Source organism: Vipera ursinii (assembly GCF_947247035.1).
Source record: "Vipera ursinii genome assembly, chromosome: 17".
Classification (NCBI taxonomy): domain Eukaryota; kingdom Metazoa; phylum Chordata; class Lepidosauria; order Squamata; family Viperidae; genus Vipera; species Vipera ursinii.
In genome coordinates this window covers 815952-838990 of record NC_139530.1, presented here as the reverse complement: position 1 = coordinate 838990, position 23039 = coordinate 815952, and the positions used below count along the sequence as shown (strand labels likewise).

General features: G+C 48.9%; 2 protein-coding genes and 1 long non-coding RNA gene across 3 annotated transcripts in view; 2 read left to right on the top strand and 1 right to left on the bottom strand.

Annotated features, from left to right (window-relative positions):
* ESPN (espin) overlaps positions 1–17358 on the bottom strand; it is a gene marked incomplete at both ends in the record, with an annotated part of 24299 nt that extends 6941 nt beyond the window's left edge. The window contains 11 exons of the mRNA XM_083375835.1: positions 469–741; positions 985–1130; positions 2634–2820; positions 3319–3474; positions 5176–5447; positions 6055–6262; positions 8435–8566; positions 8903–9085; positions 9423–9609; positions 16414–16607; positions 17044–17358. Of these exons, the coding sequence (XP_083231961.1) occupies positions 469–741; positions 985–1130; positions 2634–2820; positions 3319–3474; positions 5176–5447; positions 6055–6262; positions 8435–8566; positions 8903–9085; positions 9423–9609; positions 16414–16607; positions 17044–17358 (2253 nt within the window). The remainder of the gene's footprint in view (positions 1–468; positions 742–984; positions 1131–2633; positions 2821–3318; positions 3475–5175; positions 5448–6054; positions 6263–8434; positions 8567–8902; positions 9086–9422; positions 9610–16413; positions 16608–17043) is intronic.
* LOC310648130 lies at positions 468–4456 on the top strand. The gene is made up of 3 exons (XR_014494018.1): positions 468–588; positions 1262–1436; positions 4313–4456. It is a non-coding gene; the product is annotated as an uncharacterized lncRNA (long non-coding RNA).
* On the top strand, positions 8588–23039 carry HES2 (hes family bHLH transcription factor 2). The gene is made up of 4 exons (XM_083375849.1): positions 8588–8597; positions 19571–19666; positions 20825–20918; positions 21333–23039. The coding sequence occupies exons 2-4, from the start codon at positions 19586–19588 to the stop codon at positions 21617–21619; spliced, it is 462 nt and encodes a 153-aa protein (XP_083231975.1). The 5' UTR covers positions 8588–8597; positions 19571–19585; the 3' UTR covers positions 21620–23039.

Genomic DNA, 23039 nt, shown 5'->3' with positions numbered 1-23039 from the left:
AGACAAGCTAGAAGGAAGGACCCCGCGTTCTCTAAATACTGGCTTGAAAGTCTGCAAAAGATCTTTTGACTATGAATCCCCGTTTGCCGTCCCACGGGCCTTGCCAACGTCACAGATTACCAAGGATCCCACAGTCCTTCTCCTCCTCCTTCACTCTGGACACCCCACCCCCTTCTAGCTCTGATGAAGTTACCTAGTTAGGTCACGAAACATCTGCAAGAAAATGACCAAGGTCAGAGAGCACTAAGGACTCTACAGAACCAGATTTTCTACAAAAAGACAACAGTGCAGTAGAGGATCTTGACCCCCTGTGCTCCTGCTGGACAATCTGCTTTCCTTTTAAGACAAGGTCAAGGTTTACGTTTTTCTTGGGCTCCAGACTGAGGTTCCCCTCACACCACGCAGAATGGGAGGTCACGGCACATCACCACACCATGCTGACCGACCGTCCCGTGTCCCGGCATTTACCTTGCGTCTCTGCTCTTCCTCTTCCTGAACCTTCATCTGCAGTTTACGCAGCATCACCTGTCGTTTCCACTCCGGGATGGCTCTCCCCTGCTCGTCGTGCGTGGGGATCAGGCCCTCCAGGTCCGTGTGGCTGGTTGGGGTCCCAAAGAGTGTCGTGGAACCGTTGATCTCCGGCTTGGGCGAGCCAGAAGCTCTGGATCCAGAGGCTTCCTCGGGAGTAGAGGGGGGTGTTGGCGTCCCCGCCGGAGATGAGGAAGCCGTAGGGAAGTCAACCTATTGGGGGAAGAAAAAAAAGATGCGGGCGGGAGATGTCTCCAAAGGAGGTATTTTAAGTTTTTATCTTTACAAGTCCTTGACTTACAACGACTTGCTTAGTGACTGAAATTAGGATGGACCCGCCTAGGGGGAACTTATGAGGTGGATTCGAAATGCTGATCGTTGCCCCCTTCCTGAACTGCAGTCGTGTGACTGCAATTTGGGCATTTGACAATTCTTTCTTTCCCCCGCATGACTTACGCTGCCTCCAGCTTGGCCACAGCCAGAGAAAACCGTGGTGAACCCCTTTGTTTGAGGGGTGGGCTTCAGACTCTTCCCGGCCTTGATTTCGGCCAGAAGCTCTGAATTATCGGCCGTTGGGGACATCATGTTAAAAGATTTGGTGCCTGTGGGTGGAAAAAAAGTCTCTTTTCAAGACCGTCGTAACTTCAAACGGTTACTAAACAAAGGGTTATAATCTGAGGACTATCTGTATGTCCCCTTTACAACATTTTCAAAATCCTTTTTTTTTTTTCAGCAGCCAGGCTGTCCCCAAGCCCCAAAGACGTGCTTTCCTAAGGAAGGTCTGAGCTGTCCGGCTGTGGAACAAGGCAAATTTTAAACCTTGGATCTGCATGTATGCAAATCAGAAACCTTGGTCTACGTGGGGCTAATTCAGGATCGGCAGGGAACTTGGAAATAATCAGCCGCAGGTGATGCAAACTTCAAAGGCCATTTCCATTCTGCAAAACAGCACTTTCCCTACAAAATTGGAACTTAACGCTTTTTTTTGGGGGGGGGGGGCTTAGAAAAGGCTAAAAGGGAGGTGCGGGGGGCAAAGTTGGTCACGAAACTGAATTTGGCATCCCTGAGCAGCGGGTTGGACTAGATGACCTGACAGGTCCCTTCCCATTGGAGGATTTGGATTGATACCTGGCTCAAACCAAATGAAAAATTATAGAAAAAAAATCACAGAATCACCAGGCTGAATGGGATCTTAGAGGTCTTCTAGTCCAGCCTTCTGCTCAAGCAGGGGACCTTATGCCATCCTGGTTAAATGGTTGTCTAATGTTTTCTTAAAAACCTCCAGTGATGGAGCACCCACAGTTTCTGGAGGGAAGCTGTTCCATTGGTTAATTGTTTTAACTGTTAGGAAAGAAGTAAATGAAAAGAGACAGTGTGGTCCAGTGGTTAAGACACCAGGCTAGAAAACGGGAGACAGTGAGTTGTAGTCCTGCCTTAGACATGGAAGCCAGCTGAGTGATAAGAAAGAAATAAAGAAAGAAAGAAAGAAAGAAAGAAAGAAAGAAAGAAAGAAAGAAAGAAAGAAAGAAAGAAAGAAAGAAATTTTAATGTGAGGTTTTGACCAGGGACCTCAAATACATGGTAATTTTTCTGGTTTGGCCAACAGGCTGGAGTTTTTTTTGAGAAAATGAAGCTTATAATTTCCTTCATCATCAATCTCTCTGATTTTTGCATATCAAGCCAGCTTGGCCAAAAAAAAAAGAGACAGAGAGAAAAAAAAACCCAGAAAGATGACTCAACCAGTCTTAAAAAACCACAGACATTTTTCTCATCTCTCTGTTCCTGGAAACCACCCGCCCTGAAAACAAAATGACAGAAAAACCAAACCTACGGCCAGCCCAAATATTAACCTCCAGAACACAAAATCGAGCCTCGTTCTTAGGAGCAGTCTACCTGACCTGCAGAAAGAGGCTGGGTGCTGAGCAGAATTTGACCTGGAGATGTTGCCATGGTTGTTAAGGACTGTGAGGACCGGTCATAAAAATAGCTGTGAGTCGAAAGACTACCTGTATTTTTCATGGCTGAATTTGCACCCAGGACTGCCTCGAAGACAGCGCGACGGGAACACAAATTTTGAGTGAGGGTCCGAAGGGAAAAAGACTTACTTCCGGTGGAAGAGGAGGACCTTCGCTGGCCGGTTGAGGGGGGTGTGTGCTCCACAGGCAGGGGAGGAGGGGGAGGTGGGGAGCAGCCCCCCTCGGGCAGGGGGGGAGGTGGGGGAGGGTCCTCTCCGCTTGGGGTCTTCTCCGTCCTGCTTCCGTTTTGCACTTTCTCGCTGGAGAGAAGCGAAGCCTTGGGAGGGTAAGGAGGCAATGAATAGAGAAGATCAAAAAAAGACCCCCGACCCATCTCAGCCCTGGGCAAAAGCCCTTTCCCAAAGGTGGAATTTCAAGCCATCGGCTTTTTTAAAAAAATATATATATCCCGCTAACAGCCTTGCAAGGTAGTCCTGAGTTGAAGCAGGCGCGGAAGTACTAATTCTAACTTTATTGTGAGGTTGCAGCGAGAGAATTTTGCAAGTCTGAAAGTCCGTCTCTCCCCCCCCCACCCCTTCTTTACAGCCCAGGAAACTAGGGTGTGTGTGTGTGTGTTTGTGTGTCCCTGCTGAGATGCTTCCCACCCCCCTTTTCCTCCTGGGGGCTCCTCTGCCTCTTCTCTGGCCGGGGTCTACTCTGTGTCTCTTCCTCCCGTCTGCCCAGGTCCTTCCCGCCTATCCCCAGCCCCATCTTTCCACGCAGCGCTCAAAGTGGTTCCGACCGGGTCCCCAAAAACGGATTCCCGCCTTCTCACCTCCTCACTGTGGGCCATCCTGGACGTTCTCCTGCTTTGCTCCGTACTTCCTCCGCTCTCCAGACGCTTGTAGTAATCCCCCGTGCTCGGTTGCTTGCTGAATCTTCTGGATCTCCTGCTGGAGTCGGTCCTTTGCAGCTGTTCTTGGCAGGTCGGCTGCAAAGATCAGGGTGTTAAATTGGATCCCGGATGCCGTGGCCAGTTGCCAAGATTTGCATGAAATGACATTTTCTTTTGGACCCATTTTACTGACTGCAATGTAAGTAGTCCTCGAATTGTGACCTACCTAGAGGGAACTTATGGTGTGGGCTCGAAATTCTGATGGTTGCCCCCTTTCTCAACTGCATTCATGTGACTGCAATTTTCTTTTTTTTTCTTTCTTTCTTCTTTCTTTCTTTCTTTCTTTCTTTCTTTCTTTCTTTCTTTCTTTCTTTCTTTCTTTCTCTCTCTCTCTCTCTCCTTCCTTCCTTCCTTCCCTCTCCCTCCCTTTCATTCCCAATTCCTTACTTCCTCAGACCGTCCCCATTTAAACAAACCCTTGGATTTTTTTTATTAAAGAAAAAAAAAACGGTGTTTCAAAACCTGCAAAGTCTATTTTTCCAGAAAAAAGGGAGATTCCCCAACTGATAAATACGTTTTGTGGTCTCCTTTATTTTGCTAATGATTTTGCACTTCGAACCCTTCCGTTTTTCACTGCCACTCAAATCATCCCTGCCAGATCTGCTCCTAATGCCACAAATGTGTTTTCTCTCCTTCTAATCCGAGGCAAAGCTTCTGACCTCGAAGAATTTTTTAAAAATAAATGTATTTTTCCCTGCTCGCTTTTGCCCAGTTTTCAAAAGTTTGCATCTCCTTTGCATTTCTCATCCTTCTCGTCTCATCTGATGAAGCCAGGAAGAAATTTTTTCTGTTGTTGTTGTCGTTGTTATTATTATTATTATTATTATTATTATTATTATTATTATTATTATTATTATTCTGCTGTTGCTTGCAGGTTCTCTTACCTGAGCTACGTGCCCGGCTGGGTTGCTTTTTCAGCTGCCTTGAAAGCCGCAAGACATCTGACACCTCTCTATTGCACACCTGAGACAGGTGAGCTGGCGTCTCCGGTTACTGGGACCTTCGAGTCCATTAGCAACACCCCTCCATTCCCCCCTCCCCCATTGTGACATCACCGGGATGCAAGGACTGATGGCAGCCCCTGGGATGCCTAGCGTGCGCCTGTCTCTCTGTCTGTCTGTCTGTCTGAATCAAACCGTGGGAAGAATCCCAAATGGTTTTTTGCAAGAGGGGAATTCTGGACACCCACCCACCCTCCCCTATTTGCCCATTAAGAAATCTGGGTCTGGAGCCTAGGCGAGTCTGGCTTGCACGCCCAAGCAAAGTCCAGCTTCAAAACTCCGGCGCCGCCACGGCGACAGCATTGCGTGAGAAAATCAAAATGCAAAGTCCGCAGCCGCTTCTTTAAGCCCGGCGTAAAGTATGAAGCTTGGCGAAATTACCAACAGGGCTGGACAGACAGAGAGAGACGTAAGGCTGATTTCTTTTAAAAAAACAAAAACCCCAAACAGAGTAATTTTCCTAGTTTGACAGAATCACAGAGTTGTAAGGGACCTTGGAGGTCATCTGGACCAACCCCCTGCTCAGGCAGGGGACCCCAAAACCATTCCAGACAAATGGCTGTCCAGTCTCTTTGCTTTCCCGCAGCTCGGTTGGACAAGCCCCAACGGCATACAAATCATTCTGGAGCAATGTTTCTCAAACATGGCAGCTTGGGGAAAAAACAGGGGGAACTTCAAGTCCCAGAATCCCCCTGGAGCATCTAAGCCCCTCCCAGCCTCCCCTTAAATTTCTTACCTGTTGTTTGAGGGCTTCGCTGTCCACGTGCCGAAGGTTATTTTTGGCTTGTACGTAAATCTCGGCGGTGTGAGGCATTTCGGGGGGGTTGGGCGCCGGGTAGCCAGGGGGTGGGGGGAGACACTTGGGATGGGAGGGGGGAGAAGGCGCCGGGAAATTTGGAGGTGGGGGTAGAGAGGTTTGGCCCCCCGTCTTTGCGGGACCCGGGGCCAGCTCTGGATTTAGCATGTCCATATAGGTCTGCATATCGGTGAGTGCCGTTTCGGGGACCCCTGAAGCAAAAAAGAAAAAAGAAAAAAAAGATATGATTGATATCCAACTGGTAGAGCAGCTTGCAAATGAACTCTAGCAGTTGGATGACAGGCTGTCGTTTCGAAGGGTGAAGGGCAGTTCTGGCCAGTCTGAAAAGCCCCATCTGCTAAAAGACACACGTTTGTGAGAACTCGGCTTGAGAAGAAGCGCAACGTGTTTGGCTGACTTCACAGAATGAGGCCCGTTGCTTTTCGGTTTAATGAATGTTGCTTTAAGAGTCGCTGGGCCATGAATCATAAAACCAGGCCAACTTTTTCCCAGTAAGGAGCCTCTAGCTGCAGTACAACACCCCTCATTCCCAGCCTGCACTGGGAGAGCACCAGGGGCCGGGGCACCTTCGTATGCACCGAGAAAGGACTGTGAGTTAATGCAAACTGGTCCTAAAAAGCGGAGTTTGCTCTTCCTGCTTGTAATTTTGCAAGATACTTTGCAAAATTGATTGGAAAGGGCACCACTCAGCGATTTATGTCACGACGACACTGGTTGTGTCGGCAAGCGACATTGGTTGTGTCAGCAATCAGATCTTGATGACTGAGCAAACGACGGGGCTCCCCGATGGTTGCTTACGTGGCCCTGTGTAATTCCTCTTCTCTCCCGTGCTGGACTGACTGGAGTGCGAGGAATCGTAGTTGGAGAAGATGCTGCTCGGGGACCCCATATTGAAGTGGGTCTGGGGGGCCGAGACAGTGGTGTGGGGTGAGGAGAGGCCAGAATCTGGCTGTTTGAGTTCCATGTCGGCTGAGGGGTCTCGGGACAGCACCCGGTGCTCCACGCTCTACGGGAAACAAAGCGTTAAGGGACCCATCAGGAAACAGGATGTGGCTTCACCCGAACCCAGAGCCTCCAAGGAAAATATTTTTAATTCAGTCTGGGCTTTCCACCCCAAAATTGTTGGGGTAGTCAGACCTGCCTTCGGTTGGAGAATCTTTTCCAGGAAATACCTGAGTGGAGAACTTGGGGCCCCCGGGGAGAGTCACATGGGGATGTTAGGTTCTGGGTGACTGGAACTCTGTAGGGGACGGGGTTGGACTAGATGATCTCTCTGATACCTTTCATTCTAAGATTTTGTATCTATCTATCTATCTATCTATCTATCTATCTATCTATCTATCTACCTACCTACCTACCTACCTACCTACCTACCATCTATCATCTATCTGTCATATCAGAATCATAAAATCATAGGGTTGAAAGGGACTTTGGAGGTCTTCTAGTCCAACCCCCTGCTCAGGCTGGAGACCCTAGACCATTTCAATCAATCAATCAATCCATGAATCAATCAGTCAGAATGAGAGTTGGAAGGGACCTTGGAGGTCTTCTAGTCCAACCCCCAGACCATGCCAGACGATTGGCTGTCCAGTCTCTTCTTGAAGACCTCCGGTGATGAAGCACCCACAACCGCAGGAGGGAAGCCTGGTTCACTTCCGGATTTAAAGCAAGGGGGGGGGAGATTGGTGCCTATGAAATTGCCATCTCAGTCCCCAAGCTGTAGCACCCCCTTACCCACCCACCTATCCCGAGACCCCTCTTACGTTGCCCATGATGCTGGGGGGAAAAGGGGAGGTTCTCTCTCCTTCCGTCGCAGCCACAGCTCAGACCAGCATCCAGCGTAAAATAACAGGCTTATTTTGCTCCCTGGGGGCTGCACAGTATCACAGCCGCCCTGGCAGGATTTACACCCGGTGCCCTGGGTAACCAGCAGCTGGTGAATTCCCCCTGGCATTGGGGAGCTTTTAAAAAGCAAATTCCCCCCCCCCCCCCGTTCTGAACAAACATGCTGGAAATAGGTGAAAAGGGGGAGGATTCGAATTGGCGAGAGAGAACAAAATTAACCCCTGCAGAAATGATCTCAAAAGTGGGTGTTTTTCCACCCTTCTTCTTCTTTTAAAAGGACAGTATGAGGGAGAAAAGGAAGACCTTTCATTTCTTATCCAAGGAGCTTCATCAGTTCTACAGGCCGTCCTTGACTTAGGACCACAACTGGACCAGAATTTTCCGTCACTAACTGAGACGGTTTAGGAATGATGTTGCAACTCTGAACAGTCACTCAATGAGCAAAGTCGTAAGTCAAGGACTGCCTGCGTTTAGGGGCTGCGCAGAAAGAAGCAGCGGGGTGGTGGACGTGGCACGTACCGCAAGGTCATTGTACGTGGCCAGCGCATCGGTGGCCTCTGCCCAGCTTCTGTGGAAGACCGGCGGTTTTTTAAAATTGTGGCGATAATTATTTTTCTAGAGTGGTTTAAGGCGAGAGGAGAGGAGGGAAGAGCCAAAAGGGGGGGAAAAATAACAGCAGAAACGGAAAATGTGAATAATAATAAAATAAAACAACCAAAATGTGAAAAAATAGAAATGAAATGAAACGGTCCATGAGAAAAAGGAGGGAATGGAGAAGAATAGCAGAAAGGAAAGCAGGAGGGTGACAAGGAGAGAAAGTAAATAAACAAGGGAGACAAGAAAGGAGGGGTTTTTTTTTAAAAAAAAATCAAAACAGGGAAAGAGGAGAAAAAAACAAAAGAGCCAGGGCAGAACACAAATAGAAGAGAAAAAAGAGAGGAGGGAAAAAAGGAAAGGAAAGAAATGAAGGAAGAATAGAAATGTTAACAATCGGTGCCGTCACAGAAATGGAAGATAGTTAAAAAGAAATAAAAAAAGAACAAAAAGGTTAAAAAGCAATGCAATCAAACCAAAATGAAAACAGAAAACAGAAAAAAAATTATACAATAATTTAAATAGCATCCACCTATCTAGATAATGGATAGGTAGGTAGGTAGGTAGGTAGGTAGGTAGATAGATAGACATATAGATATACAGAGATAGATATTAGATAGATAGATAGATCGAGATAGATATAGATAGATAGATAGACAGACAGAGAGACAGACAGACAGACCTGTGTTCCTCCCAGCCCTTCCCCTCCCCCCTCCCTCCACCCCCCACGAATCTGCACCATGTTTTCCACCATCCGCAGGTACTTGGCGCACTGCAAGTGGCCGTGGTAATCGGCGAGATCCGCGGCCGTGTAGCCGTCCCGGTCACGCTGGCTGAGGTCGACGCCGTTCACCACGAGGATCTGACAGCACTGTGTGTGTCGGGGGGAGAAGAAGACGAGGGTGAGCACAGGGGCGGCTGGGGGTTGGACTAGATGACCTGTATGGTCCCATTCAATCCTTCTGGCCTCCTAAATTTCAATTTGGATCCCTCCGCTGGGCGGGGGGGCTGGACTAGATGGCCTCTAGTTGGGATCCCTCCCAAGCCCTCTCTATTTCTCCCGCACCGGATCCCAGGTAAAGAAAAGAGCGACTGGCTAGGGCCGTGTCCCCTGAGCTAAACCAAACCTAGCGCTTCCCAGCCCCGCTGCGGCCTCCAATTCCCCCTCGGAGAGAGAGATGACCCTCTCCCCGACCTATTCTCTCACCTCCAGCTCCCCGTTCTCCGCGGCGTCGTGCAGGGGGGTGCCTCCCCACTTGTCCGCCGCAATCTCCCCTCCGTGCAAGAGCAGCCAACTCAGGACTTTGGCGTGGCCCCGGCTGGCCGCGAAATGCATGGGTGTGGCCCCCTCTTCGTCTCGCTCCGACAGGTGGACGTCGGTGAAACTCATCTAAGTGCCGAGCAAGAAAAAAAAATAATCAAGGCCGGAGTCTCGGCGACGGTGGTGGCCTCCCCCTTCTGGCAGTCCTCGATGTAGGACCACAATGGGGTCCAATGATTCCGTTGCTAAGGGAGATGCTTGCTAAGCGAATTTTGCCCCATTCTCCCAGGTGAATCTCTGCAGTTGTTAAATTAGCAACACAGTTCTTAAGCGGGTCTGCCTTCCCCGGTGATCTTGCTCGTCGTAGGGTTTTTTTTCCCCAGTGCCGTTGTAACTTTGAATGGTCACTAAGTGAGCCGAGGACCACCTCTATGTGTTTGTGCCCCACCGACATCCCCATCCTCACCAGCCACACAATGACAGTGTTGTGGCCCATCTGAGCCGCGGCGTGGAGGGGCGTCATCCCATCGTTGGCGCGTAGGTGAGGGTCAGCTCCGCCCTCCTTGACCAGGTACTGGACAATCTCCAAGTGACCCTCTTGGCAGGCTAAGTAAAGGGGGGTGGCACCGTTCTTGGTCTGGGCGTTGACCGAACTGGAAGAAAAATATATAAAAAAACAACACAGATTTTTCAAACATCAAACCATCAAGTTCACACTTTTTAAAAGCGATCAAATTCCAGCTCTTTTCTGATTGTTAATTGATCGTTGATAAATAGAAAAGAGTAGAATATAGAACAGAGTAGAATATAGAATAAAATATAGAATATAGAATATAGAATAGAGTAGAATATAGAATAAAATATAGAATATAGAATATAGAATAGAATAATAGAATAGAATAGGAAACCCTATAACCATTTCAGGCAAATGGCTGTCCAGTCTCTTCTGAAAAACCGCCAGGGATGGAGCACACACAACTTCTGGAGGCAGGTTGTTCCACTGGTTAATTGTTCTAACTGTCAGGAAGTTTCTCCTTAGTTCTGGGTTGCTTCTCTCCTTCATTAGTTTCCATCCATTTGATAATAGATAATTGATAATTGAATTGATCACAGGGGATCCTTGACTTCCGACTTCATCGGAGCCCAACCGTTGTTCAGTGAACGGACTACCTGCAGATAATCTTAATTATATTGCTTTTATGGAGAGGGAGTCCGGCAATCGGAAATAGCCTGAAGAACAATTCTAACCAAATGTAGCTTGAATTTAGCAGGAAATTTTCCTGCCTTAAATCTTGCTGGAAAGTTTGTTTTTTAACCCTGAAAATCCACGTCTGCACGGGGCACGGGTGCCCTCTGCAGATTTCGATTCTCTTGTTCAGAAACGCCCAATTAAAAACCTATTTAATATTTCAAAAAGGCAACGTAAGAAAAACTCGGCTGGGCTGCTTAATAATTGATTGGCATGTCTTGGAGATGCCGGGGGTATTTTTGCAACCCTATTCTCTTTCCATCCACGCCTGAATGTGAGTTTTTTCCCCTCTTCTCTGCAACACACAAACACTGGTCCAACAATTGTGTTGTGTCTTAAGCAGTGTATTGATGTGTATTTATATTGCATTTATAATAAATAAATGCAATAAATAAATTATGATGGTCGCAGCGTCCTGGTGATGTATGTATGTGTATGTGTGTCAGGCAATCCCCTTTTGCGACCTTCCAACAAGCAAAGTCAAGGGGAAAAGCCAGATTCACTTAACAACTGTGTTATTAGCAAGGATTCACTTAACAACACCCGCGTGAAAGGTCATAAAATGGGGCAAAACTGACTTAGCAGCTGTCCAGCTTAGAAAGTGAAAAGCTTGGGCATAATTGCAGACGTAACTCAAGGAACGCAAAGCTTCTTCAAGGTGATTCGGTCCTTCGCAGCTGTCCAGGCCAAAGGGGTGGGCGTTCCAGGTTTGGGGGAGAGACCCCACCCCCCCACCACAGGAAGCTGCACAGGCACTGATAAGGCCTATCTCTGCCGTAGGGACAGACAGGCGGGCATCGCTCGGAGAGGCGGGCTTGGTCGTAAATCAGGTCTCTGAAGGCAGTCTCTATTGTGCCAGGCTGCAGATTAGCTACAAGGAGGCACAAAAAAGGACAGCGATAAAAAACAGGCAGGAACAATGGAACACCTGGTGGTCTCTCTTCCCCCTCCCCCCAACTCCCAGACTGGCTGAATTCTGTGAGTTTTAGCCCCCGCAACAAAAGATTAAGTAAAGGATGTAGCCACCAGGCCAGGCGTTGCGGTCCAGAATGCTGAGAGTGGGAAGGGGGCCTCAGAGGTCATCTAGTCCAACCGCAGGGCGCGCTAAAGTGCAGGATGATGTGAGGTTAGGAAGGGATTGTGAAGGTCATCCAGCCTAGCCCCCTGCTTGAAGTAGAGAACCAAATTAAAGCCCTGAGTTCTAGAGTGCAGGTAGTCCTTGTATTATGACTGCATTTGCGTTGCTAAGGGAGCAGGTTGTTCAGTGAGTTTTGCCCCATTTGATGACCTTTTGGCCACAGTTGTTAAGTGAATCACTGCAGTCATTCAGTTAGGGACACAGTTGTTAAATGAATCAACTCTGTTGGTTTGAAGGTTGCCAAAGGGGATCACGTGAAACCCCGGGGACACTGCCACCGTCATAAATACGAGTCAGTTGCCAAGCATCTGAATTTTGATCATGTGCTATTCTATTCTATTCTATTCTATTCTATTCTATTCTATTCTATTCTATTCTATTCTATTCTATTCTATTCTATTCTATTCTATTCTATTCTATTCTTATTCTATTCTATTCTTATTCTATTCTATTCTATTCTATTCTATTCTATTCTATTCTATTCTTATTCTATTCTATTCTATTCCTATTCTATTCTATTCTATTCTATTCTATTATTATTCTATTCTATTCTATTCTCTATTCTATACTATCTTTATTCTATTCTATTCTATTCTATTCTATTCTATTCTATTATTCTATTCTATTCTATTCTATTCTATTCTATTCTATTCTATTCTATTCTATTCTATTCTATTCTATTCTATTCTATTCTAAAGGAGAGAATTGAAAGACCTCTCTTTAAATTAATAGAACAAACCTATAAGCGAAGGCTGATATATCTGAGTTAACTAAACCCACCTTGTATAAACCATCATCCTTGGGTGATCCGGTTGCAACAACCAGTAACGGAGACCGGGATCAAGTTGTCGCGGTGGGGGGGCGTGTACGTTGAAAGATCGTTCCTGCCTGGCTCTAAATAATTCATGTTGTTTCTTAACTAAGACAGGCAAACATCGGAAGAACGGAGTCTTCCTGGTTTATGGTGTGTTTTGCAGAAAGCAAAATCAGCAGTTCAGAAATTCAAACTCCCAGCCTGATTTATTCAAGGCTTGAAGCCTCGACATAAATGGGGTTGTCGGCATGGGGGTGTTGAGAGTCTGGAAAGGGTGCAGAGAAAAGCAACAAAGAGGATTAAGGGGTCTGGAGCATAAAATACACGAAGAACAGTTGCAGGAATTTGGGATCTCTAGTTTAGTGAAAAGAAGGATGAAGGGGGGTCTTGATAGCAGTACAGGTGGTCCTCAAATTGCCACCACAGCTGAGCCCAAAATTTGTGGCTGCTGTTAAGTGAGACATTTTTAAAAAGGCGTTCTGCCCCATTTCATGGCCTTTTGTAAACTCTTGTTAAGTCAAGGACTACGTATTTATTTATTTATTATTTGCGAAATAGTATTTATTTCAGGGGATAAGCAAAACCGCCGTAACCTTGATCTCTCTCCGAAACTGGCAAATATCAAAACCAAGATAGTTTTAAACCGGGAGAGAATGGCGTGCAAATAAATTTGCTAATCCTATCAAGGTCTTACAAATTCCTGCTGGACTTTGAATGGTGCCAAACGTAATCCTCTATGAGAGAGAGAGGGGGGGAGGGAGGGAGGGAGAGAGAGAGAGGCAAAGGAAGTCGATATTTCGATAAAAAGAGGAGAAACTTTCTTTTTCTGCTTAACGTCCTTAGAAATCTTGCAATAAACTCAAAGATCTGTTGCGTCAGTGCAGGAAATATTCAACTGCTTGGGCAGGGGGTTGGACTAGATGACCTACAAGGTCCCTTTCAATTATTATATTCTATTCTGTTCTATTATTTCTATTTTGGAGGTCATCTAGTCCAACCCCCTGCTCTGGCAGGAAACTCTAGAGTTATTTCAGACAAATGCCTGTCCAGTCTCTTCTTAAAAACCCTTTGCTTTTAATCAGTGAAAAATGATGAAACATTTCCAGAAAAGCTGCTTAGCATTTTTTTTGGGGGGGGAGGGGGAGGGGAAGCTAGTTTTAAAAGCCGGGCCAAAATTCTGATTTTATTTTTTTTAAAGACTTGGTTTCCCACCTATCCTTAAAAAGTGAAAAACAGACAATCGTCTTGAAAATAATTCTGCAAATTGAGGACTTGCTTAAATATTATATGTCCGTTTGGGGCAAACTTGACTTTCCATGTTGTAAAGGCTTGAAAGAAACCCCAACCCCTCCTCCATTTCTAAGCTGGTTTCTGGCTGGCAGTAATAACATATCTGGCAGGTTTTTAATTACCCCTCCAAGCCTTCTTCGCTCCGAAGGCTATTTGTGGTTGAACCACACTCGCCCGGTGTGGAAAATGAGATTAAAAACCCGCTAATCTCTCACGTACTGTACTATACAGTTCCAAAGCATCCCGCTGACCTATTTTGACAGCCAGGGTGATTTCATATTAGCTCCTTTGGCTGGAGTTTAATTCTAAGTAAAGTACTACAACGGAGGCTGCATGTCCTTTGGCTGGGAAAGCTATGGTGGTGTTCTGTTTCCCCTGGGCGGGGGGGTTGGGCTACATGACCTCTAAGGTACCTTCCAGCGCTTGCATTCCGCTTTGAGTTGGGTGGCTGAACAGAGGGTGGCCTTGAACTTTGGATCTTCAAAGTTGTGGCAAAGGGTTGTAAAGGGGTTCCCCCTCTTTTAATTCACATACGTAAAAATGAAGGCAGACGACGGGCAGGGTGAGGGAGGGAGGGAGAGGGAAAGAAAGAAAGAGAGAGAGGAAGGAAGGAAGGAAGGGAGAGAGAGGAAGGATGGATAAGAAAGAGAAGGAAGGAAGAGAAGGAGACAGAGAGGAACGAAGGAAAGTAGGATAGATGAAGGCTACTGCTAAGCTTGTAAGCCGCCCTGAGTCTTCGGAGAAGGGCGGGATATAAATGGAATTTTTTAAAAAAAATGACAAGCAAAGAAGGAAGGAAGGAAGGAAGGAAGGAAGGAAGGAAGGAAGGAAGGAAGGAAGGAAGGAAGGAAGGAAGGAAGGAAGGAAGGAAGGAGGTGTTATCAACCTGCCTCTCTCAAGCCACCCACAGGACCATTTATGGGCCAGTATGCCCATCCTTCCAACATGGCTAAAGGGCCAATGAACACACCTCCACCCTATCAGGTAAACAGGCGTTCAGATTTGTCACTCTCCTCCCACCAAGAAAAGGCATCAATCTCCACCCACTCCCCCCCGCCCTCCCCCCTCCCCAACTGCCCTCCCCCTCCTTCCTTCCCTACCCACCCAAATTTTGACTGTTCTCCCCACCCAAAGTGCCGTCCAGCCCTGCCTGGCGCACAACCCCTTTATACAACCACTGCGGAGACAAAGGCCACTGTGTTATCAGCTTTCTGCAAAGCCACATGGGCTATATTTCCATCGGGACTCCAACCCCCCCCCTCCCCCCCCCATAAAGCTGTCACAGAAGCAGAAAACAAGCTGGACAAATGGGACCCAATTCTAGCAAGGGACAAACCAGGATGCTGGCAAAACCAGGACTGGATGGCGCCTGAGGAGCCTGTGACACCAACGGACGTGGCTTTCTGCATTGGGGTCACTGAGGCACGGGCCATCCTTGGGGCGGGGCGTAACCTCACTTGGCCAGCATTATAACGTGGTTTGCAAAGCGACCTCGTGGGCTCCTGACCTAAGCTAACTTCCTTTGCACAAAGGCATTGCGGTAGGCCTAACCCTCTTTCGTGTCGTGACATCAGGAGGTGCCCAGATACCAAAATGTACACGAGAGCAGAACATCACAGTAACACAACACATTGAATGCATCACACAGAATAACAGAATTGGAAGGGACCTTGGAGGTCTCCTAGTCCAACCCCCTGTTCAAGCATTATACAATCGTGGTCAAATGGTGGTCCAGGGATGGAGCACCCACAACTTCTGGTGGCAAGCTGTTCCACCGGTTAATTGTCCTCACTGTTAGGAAGTTTCTCCTTAATTCCAGGTTGCTTCTCTCCTTGATGAGTTTCCCTCCGTTACTTCGTGTCCTGCCTTCGGGGGCTTTGGGGAACAGGTGGACCCCCTCCTCTTCTTTGGGGCAGCCCCTCAAATATTGGAAGGCTGCTATCCTGTCACTCCTAAACCTTCTCTTCATTAAACTAGACAAACCCAATTTCTGCACCTGTTCATCGTATATTTCAGCCTCCAGCCTCTTAATCCTCTTTGTTGCTCTTTTCTGCACTCTTTCTAGAGTCTCAACTTCTTTTTTACATCGTGGTGACCAAACCTGGATGCAGCATTCCAAGTGTGGCCTTACCAAGGTGTTGTAAAGTGGTATTAACGCTTCACGTCTCTCAATTCTATCCCTCTGTTGATGCAGCCTAGAACTGTGTTGCCCATTTTGGCAGCTGCCACACACGCCCGGATTGTCCACTAGGACTCCAAGGTCCATCTCACAGTTGCTACCACCTACCCCATACCTGTGCATTTGGTCTTTTCCTGCCTAAGTGTAAAAAACTTACTTTTCTCAACAGTGATTTGAGAGATTTGAACAAGCCCATCGGTATTCGGAAACACACCAGTGCCGAGGGAAAAACCATCCTTGACAGTAGATGAATCAAACCAAATATAAAACAAAATAAAAATAAGTAAATAAATACAGATAGTCTCCACTTACAACAGTTCCTTTTAGTGACTGTTCAAAGTTACAAGGGCGCTTAAGCTTTTCACACTTAACGACCGTCACAGCATGCTCCCATGGTTACCTGAGCAAAATCCAGACGCTTGGCAACTGATTCATACTTACGACGGTAGCAGCCTCCTGGGATCCCCTTTTGCAACCTTCCGACAAGCAAAATCCGTGGGAAAGCCAGATTCACTTAACAACTGTGTCACTCGGTAACGGCAGCAATCCGCTTAACAACAGTGCCAAGAAAGGTTGCAAAATGGTGCCAAATTCACTTAATGACGGAAACGTTGGGTCCACAGCGGTCATATGTCAAGGGCCGTCTTTCACGGTTTCCTTGCTTATTAGCTGATGGGCTCTACCTGCAGTGATTTGCTTCTTAACAACTGTTGTCGGAAAACACACACACACACGCTCAATTCTGCATTGGGAAAAACAACGCCGACACAGCGAGGTCGTCCCTTACCCGGGAGAGTGTCTGAGGATCAGGTGCAGCGAAGGGAAATCTCCTTTTGTGGCAGCGTAGTGGATGGGCAAGGCGCCCGTCTCGGTGGGCACCAGGGGGTCGCACCCCCCGAAACGCAGGAGCCATTCCGTGACATCCCGGTGGCCGAAGCGGGCGGCCAGGTGCAAGACGGTGGCGCCCGAATTATCCGTGTCCTGCGAAAACACAAATCCCAACCGTCAAAAACTCCGTGCAAAATACCGACCCTTCAGAGGAGGCGGTTTGGCAAAGCGGGCGCCACGGAGGGCATCCAAAAGAGCCACGGAAGGATATTTCGGCCTGTAATCCCAATAAGGGTAGTCCTCACTTTACAACACTTCACTGGGTGACCGTTCAAAGTTATACCGCCACTGCAGAAAGGGACTTTAGGGGAGTTTTTTCACCCTTAGGAGCGTTGCAGGTCACGTGATCAAAATTCGAACACTTGGAAACTGACATGTACCGTTGTCGGTTGCAGACTCTTGAGGTCACGTGATCCCTCCAGCCGCCCCACTTCCCCTCTTGGGATCCCCAACAGCCCGAAGCGCCCGCGCCCTTGTCCCCCGCGATCCCGCCTCCTGGCCCGCCCTCTGCCCGCGCTCAGAGGCTAACCTGGAGGCGGCAGCCGCCGGGGCCGAGCAGCCACTGCAGGCAGGCCAGGTGGCCGGTGGCGGCGGCGTCGTGGGCCGGGGTGGCCCCGTTGCGCGCCCGCCCCTGCGCGCCCAGCGCGGCATCCTCCACCAGGTAGCGCAAGCAGCGCAGCTTCCCGGCGCGGGCGGCGTGGTGCACCGGCGAGGCGCCCAGCGGGTCCCGGAGGGCGGCGGGGGGCAGGAGCGGGACCCCCCGGTCGGCGGGCGGAGGCAGCAGCGCCTTCAGCGCCTCCAGGTCGCCCTGGCCAGCCGCTAGCAGGGCGCGCTCCCCGGCCATAGCGCTCGCCCGGCGCCCGCCCGGCTCTGCCGGAGCCTCGGACGGAGGGAGGGGGGGGAGGGGGCTCTGGCCCCGCCCCTAGAGGGAAGCCCCGCCCCAAAGGCTACAAGGTCCCGACTGAAATTTCTGCGGAAGGGTGATCTCTTAGGGAAGCTTCAGTACTCCATTCTGACCACAAGGTGGCGGTAAAGACCACCCGTTGAAAGCAGCCCCGGTCCCCAGAAGTTCACGCCCCCCCTCCTTCCAAATTGGGTGGGTGGGAGCTGCTAAGGAGCAGGGGAGGGGATGTGCAAAAGTCAGGAAGGGCCTAGGAAATAAACCTAGAAGAACGGTTAAATATCTTAAGGCACCCAAGTCAGAGGCTGCAGCCATCCGCACCGGCCTACTTCCCAAGCACAGTTCATGGAATCATTGGGGCGGAAGGGACCTTGGAGGTCTTCTAGTCCAACCCGCCGCTCAAGCAGGAGGCCTTCAATCATTCTGGAGTGTCCGGTCTCTTCTTAAAACCCTCCAGGGAGGGAGTACCCACAACTTCTGGAGGCAACCGATTAATTTTTCTTCCTGTCTGGAAATTTCTCCATAGTTCTAGGTTGCTTCTCTCCTTGATAAATTTCCACCTGTTGTTTTTTTTAACCTGCCCTCGGATGCTTTGGAGAATAGGTGGACCCCCCCTCTTTTCTGTGGCAGCCCCTCAAATATGGGAAGATGCTATCACGTCACGCCTGGTCCTTGTCTAGACATACCCAATTCCTGCAACCGTTCTTCATACGGTTTGGCCTCTTTGTCAATAGAGGCTGGCAGTCATCTGCGTTTTTCCTTCAGCCTCCCCCCCCCCCCGGGGGCAGCTGTGCCCACTGTCCCTTTGTGCGAAAAAGGCCGTTAGAGGAACAGAAGGCCTCGCTGTAGCTCGTGCCACTGAGGAGTTTCTCTTGAGCTTGGCCGTTCAGGGTGAAGCAAGGGGTCTCTACAGCACAAAAGACCCTCCCTCAACTATTCCAGTCCCAGGGGAAATTCTCGACCTTCAGACCACACTGACAGCTTAATTATGGAAGGGGGAAGCGAAGATCCTGTTGTGGAACAGCATTTGAACCCAGAACCGGCCCCAGCCGGACATGCAGCCGATTATCAGTCCTCCCCCAGCCCTGTCTAGTCTTCTGTGCTTTCCCTGTGGTCCCCTATCCCAGGCCGATGCCTGTTGCATTTATTGATGCGCTATTTCTTAAACGTACAGGCGGCCTGTCTCTATCCGAAGCGCGTCTGCTTTGGGGAAATGCTGTTTTTCGTCCAGCTTGTTCCGTGGCAGCTGGGTGGGCCGTTGTGGCATCCGCCACATCTTGTCAACAACATACACAACAGATTTTTTTGGGGGGGAGGAGGAGGAGGGAAGGGGGAGAAAAGGGGCGCTTGGGGGCCTCCTTCCCGCCGCGCGCCTTCCCGGCCGCTCTCCAGGGTGCTGAAGACGCGCGGCAGAGGCAGCGGGGGGGCCGCCCGAAGCCTGGCTGGGGGGCGGGTTACATTAATGGCCCTCCAGAGACCCAAAGCAGCATCGCAGGCCAAGATGTGCTTTTTTTGGGGGGGGGGGTTTCACTCTGCTGATGTGCCTCGGAGTTAGATCTATCTATCTATCATCTCTCTGGAAGGGGCCTTTGAGGTCTTGTAGTCCAACCTCCTGTTCAAATCAGGCGACCTTGTCCGTTTGGAACTATTGTAGCGAAGATAAAAACCTCTTTCTCTATCTTCTTCCTTCCCTTTCTTCTTCTGCCTTTCTTTTCCTGTCTCCTTCGCGTTTTCTTTTCTTTCCTCTCCCTCCGTTTCGTTTGCAGGTTTCTCTTCCGTTGCCTCTCTGGAGGGGGAAGACCCCAGACACCCACCCACCCACCCAGCCATCTGGCCCGGGACTCCGCCAGCGCCAGGCGGCCGGCCCCTCTGGGCCACGTGGCGGCGAGTTCCGCGGGCCAGGCGGCGCTGGCTCCGGCGGGGCGGGGCGGGCGGGGCGGGCGGGTATAAAAGGCCCCCGTCGGGCGGGGCAGAGCCAGATCTGGCTTCTGCCGCCGGGCCCTTGCGCGTCGCGGGCGGGATGAGTCCGGGAAGGAAAACCGGGGAGGCTTCCGAGCTGCGGAAGGTGAGTCCGAGCGGGGGAGGCCCAGCCGCGCCCCCTCCCCTTCCCCGGCAGTGGGAATGACCCCCTCCTCCCCCTCTCTCCCCCTGGCAGAGCCTGAAGCCGCTGATGGAGAAGCGCCGCCGGGCGCGCATCAACTGCAGCCTGGGCCAGCTCAAGACGCTCATCCTGCCCTTGGTGGGCAAAGACGTGAGTGGCGGCGCCCCCCCCCCCCCACGCCGGGACCCCCGGGTTTTTGGTGGGGTTTTTTTTGTGCGTTTGCAGACCTTTCATGACCCAGCTAGGGAACGTCATCAGTGCTAGAAGGGAGCTGTATGTAAACAGAGAGAAAACCCCCCTCCCTTTTAGCACTGATGATGTTCCCTAGTTGGGTCATGAAAGGTCTGCAAGGAAACCACCCGGCTCAGAGATCACCAGGACCCCACAGTCCTCCTCCTCCTCCTCTCCCCTGCAAACCCCAGCCCCTTCTAGCATGGATGATGTTACCTAGTTAGTTATTGAAATGGCTGCAAGAACACTGCCAAGCTCGGAGACCACCAAGGTCCCCTCTACTAAAATTAGATGACGCTTAAGCTTAGTAGATGATTAGATCTGAGCCCAAATAAGGCTTTTTATAAAATTTCAAATTTTATGTTTTTATGTCTGCACTTATGTGTCGAATTTTAAGGAGGATGCTTCTGGCACAAATAAATACACAAAATGGCTCTTGAAAGCCTCCTTATTGCCACACTCGAAGGAAAGTGGAGGGTGTCACTAAGGACAAAGGCTATAAGGCAGCAAATGAGACAGAGATTGCAGTGCAATTAATAGCTGGAGTCGCCGAATGTGAGGGAAAAGAGGTTTAAGGGATATGAAGAGATCATCTAATCCAGCCTCTGCTTACTGTGGGACTCTGGAATTCTTGGGTGCTGTGATGGAGTTGTTGCATTTTGCTAACTGCCTGGATTTAGGGATCCATGCTGTTGTGGGGGGGGAGAGAGATCACAATTTAGCAGAATAACAGAGTTGGAGGGGATCTTAGAGGTCTTCTAGTCCAACCCCCTGCTCAGGCAATCATCCTCCCTCCCAGAATGTGGGGTTTTCTTTGCATCCATGTGCAGACATCCCACATGCATGTATTATAAAGTATAACAATTTGACAGGAATGCTCGGAAGCAATAGTTCCAAATTTAGGGGTTGAGTGCTCCAGAGCAGGGAGGCTCTACAGATTTGCTGTGGATTGCTGGGATTTTGTGTCCCTGAACTTTCTATTCTCTGTATGGGCTACTTTGCCTGCAACGTGCTTGCGGGGTGTGTCGTTTCGCATTGCTTTTGTTTCTCAACAAGTTTTCCTCCTTTCCACTCCAGAGTTCCTGCTATTCCAAGCTGGAAAAAGCGGATATTTTGGAGATGACGGTTCAGTTTCTCAAAGACCTTCCCACCTCTTCTGGCACACTTCCCGGTGAGTGTGACAAGGCTCGTGTCTGCTCGTTACAGACATTTGTCAAGTGAGCTTTGCCCCACTTTACGACCTTCCAGGCCAGTCACACGGTTGTTAAGTGGATCCAGCTTCCCCCTTGACTTTGCTTGCCAGAAGGTCGCAGAAGGGGAACACGTGAGCACGGCACACCGTCATAATGACGAGTCAGTTGCCAAGCGCCTGGGTTGGGATCACGTGACCGTCAGGGAACATGGTCCTCCTGAGTCAGTGCCGTTGTGACTTTGGTCACTAAACGAACTCTTGTGAGCCAAGGACTAGCCGTACTAACTTCACAGGTTCATTGAACAACAGTCTTAAGTCCCTGTTGTGTTGTTGAGTTGAGGACTAGCTTTATCAGGAATTCAGGGAATAATTTTGCGTTTCTGTTTCCCGCAGGCTCGGTGGACGGCTATGGCGAAGGCTACCATGCCTGCCTGTCCCACTTTGCGACGCTGTTCCCCAAATACGACCTGCTGAGCCCAGATGCGTGCCACCAACTGTTGGCACAGCTCCAGCAGAACTTCAAGGATTGCCCTTGGCATCGCAACTGCACACACTCGGCAAAAGACTTGGCCGCCCCGCAGCGGGCGGAGACACCCCTGTGCCCTGTCAGGCAAGACCCAGGAAACTTCTGGGGGGGCTCTCAGCCTGCCCAGCCTCCCCCCCTGTGGAGACCCTGGTAAAGGAAGGAAAATTTCACCTGGCCCAGTTTGGGACTTATTTATAATCCACCACCAGCCGCCTGGATAAAATTTTCTATGTTCCAGGAATGTGGAAGATGGCTTGGTGTCTCTCTGCACGAGTGCCCGTTCTGAGTGCCCGTTTGGCCTAGACTCCTCTGTATCTTTGACTCTTCTGAGGGCACTCAGCTTATTTTTTTCTCTTTTTTTAAAAGCAAAAACATGTGGGCCAGTTCTTGCAGTTAACTAAATTCAGAATGGAAATCTGGTGTTTTGTTTAATTTAGATTTGGCAACTAGAATTTTGGGAGAAAGTAATTCTATATCCAGGCACTTTTGACCTCCTTCACTGCTTTGGGGCCAGAAATCTCTCTCTCTCCCTCCCTCCCTCCCTCCCCCCCTCTCTTTCTCTCTCTCTCCCCCCCTCTCTTTTGTCTAAATCTCTTTCTCTGTCTCTCTTCTATCTTTTTTCTTTCTCTGACCCCCTTTCTCTGTCTTAATCTTTCTGTCTCTTTCTTTCTCATTCTTTTTTCTCTTTCTGCCTCTTTTCTCTCTCTCTCTCTCTCTCTCTCTCTTTTTGTCTCCCTCTCTCTCATCTTAACCCCAAAACCTCATTTGTGGTTACTACACAAGAGGGCTACAGGCCAGTAAACCTCCCTGGGAGCAACCTGACAGGAAATCCTTGACTTGTAACCTTTCGTTTAGCAAATAAAATTCTGATCCCAATTATGGTTATATTCGAGGATTGCCCCTAGTCTGTAACTTGCACAATTGGTGCTTGCCAAAGACTGAACAGCACTTTAATCCTGTATATATGTGCGTGTGTGTGTGTGTGTGTGTGTCCATTTTGATACTCAATAAAAATGTCTGAATTGATTTTAAAGCCCGTGTCAATTATTTACAGCTTTAAATCCGATTTTTTTACCCAGGAAGACAAAGGTGGTGCTAAGAACATTATGTTTAAAAATATTGGTGGTTCCCGTTAGTTTTTGGATATCTAAACCTAAGTTTTTAATGGGATTTTTTATTTTCTTTTGAATGTTTTGAGCGTATTTTCGTGTCGGGCATCACTTATTCCCGGGGCACAAAAAGCTTTTATGATCCACTCAGAATTATTCTTTAGAAGAAAAAAAACTTTTGAAAAGTTGAGAGGGAGGAAGAAATCAGCTGGAATTTAGCCAGATTTCATGTCTAAAATAGTTTTTTTTTTAAGTATAAATGAAAGGCAGAAGGAACTGTGTTGGTTTTCTGCTTTGTTTTCTTTAAGCCAGTAAATCAGAATTGAACCAAATTAATCTAGAGATTTTTCGCTGCAGTGGGGGGAAGGAGTGACTTAAGGAAATGTTTATTAAAAATTTAAGGCAGATAAATTTGATAAATATTTTTTTTAAAAAAAGAGGAAAAGTAGAAGCGAAGGGGGTCTC

Coding starts and splice junctions, on each gene's coding strand:
- HES2 (XM_083375849.1), top strand. CDS start 19,586: ATGGAGAAGCGCCGCCGGGCGCGCATCAACTGCAGCCTGGGCCAGCTC. Junction 19,667..20,824: donor TGCCCTTGGTGGGCAAAGAC/GTGAGTGGCGGC, acceptor TTTCCACTCCAG/AGTTCCTGCTATTCCAAGCT. Junction 20,919..21,332: donor CTCTTCTGGCACACTTCCCG/GTGAGTGTGACA, acceptor TGTTTCCCGCAG/GCTCGGTGGACGGCTATGGC.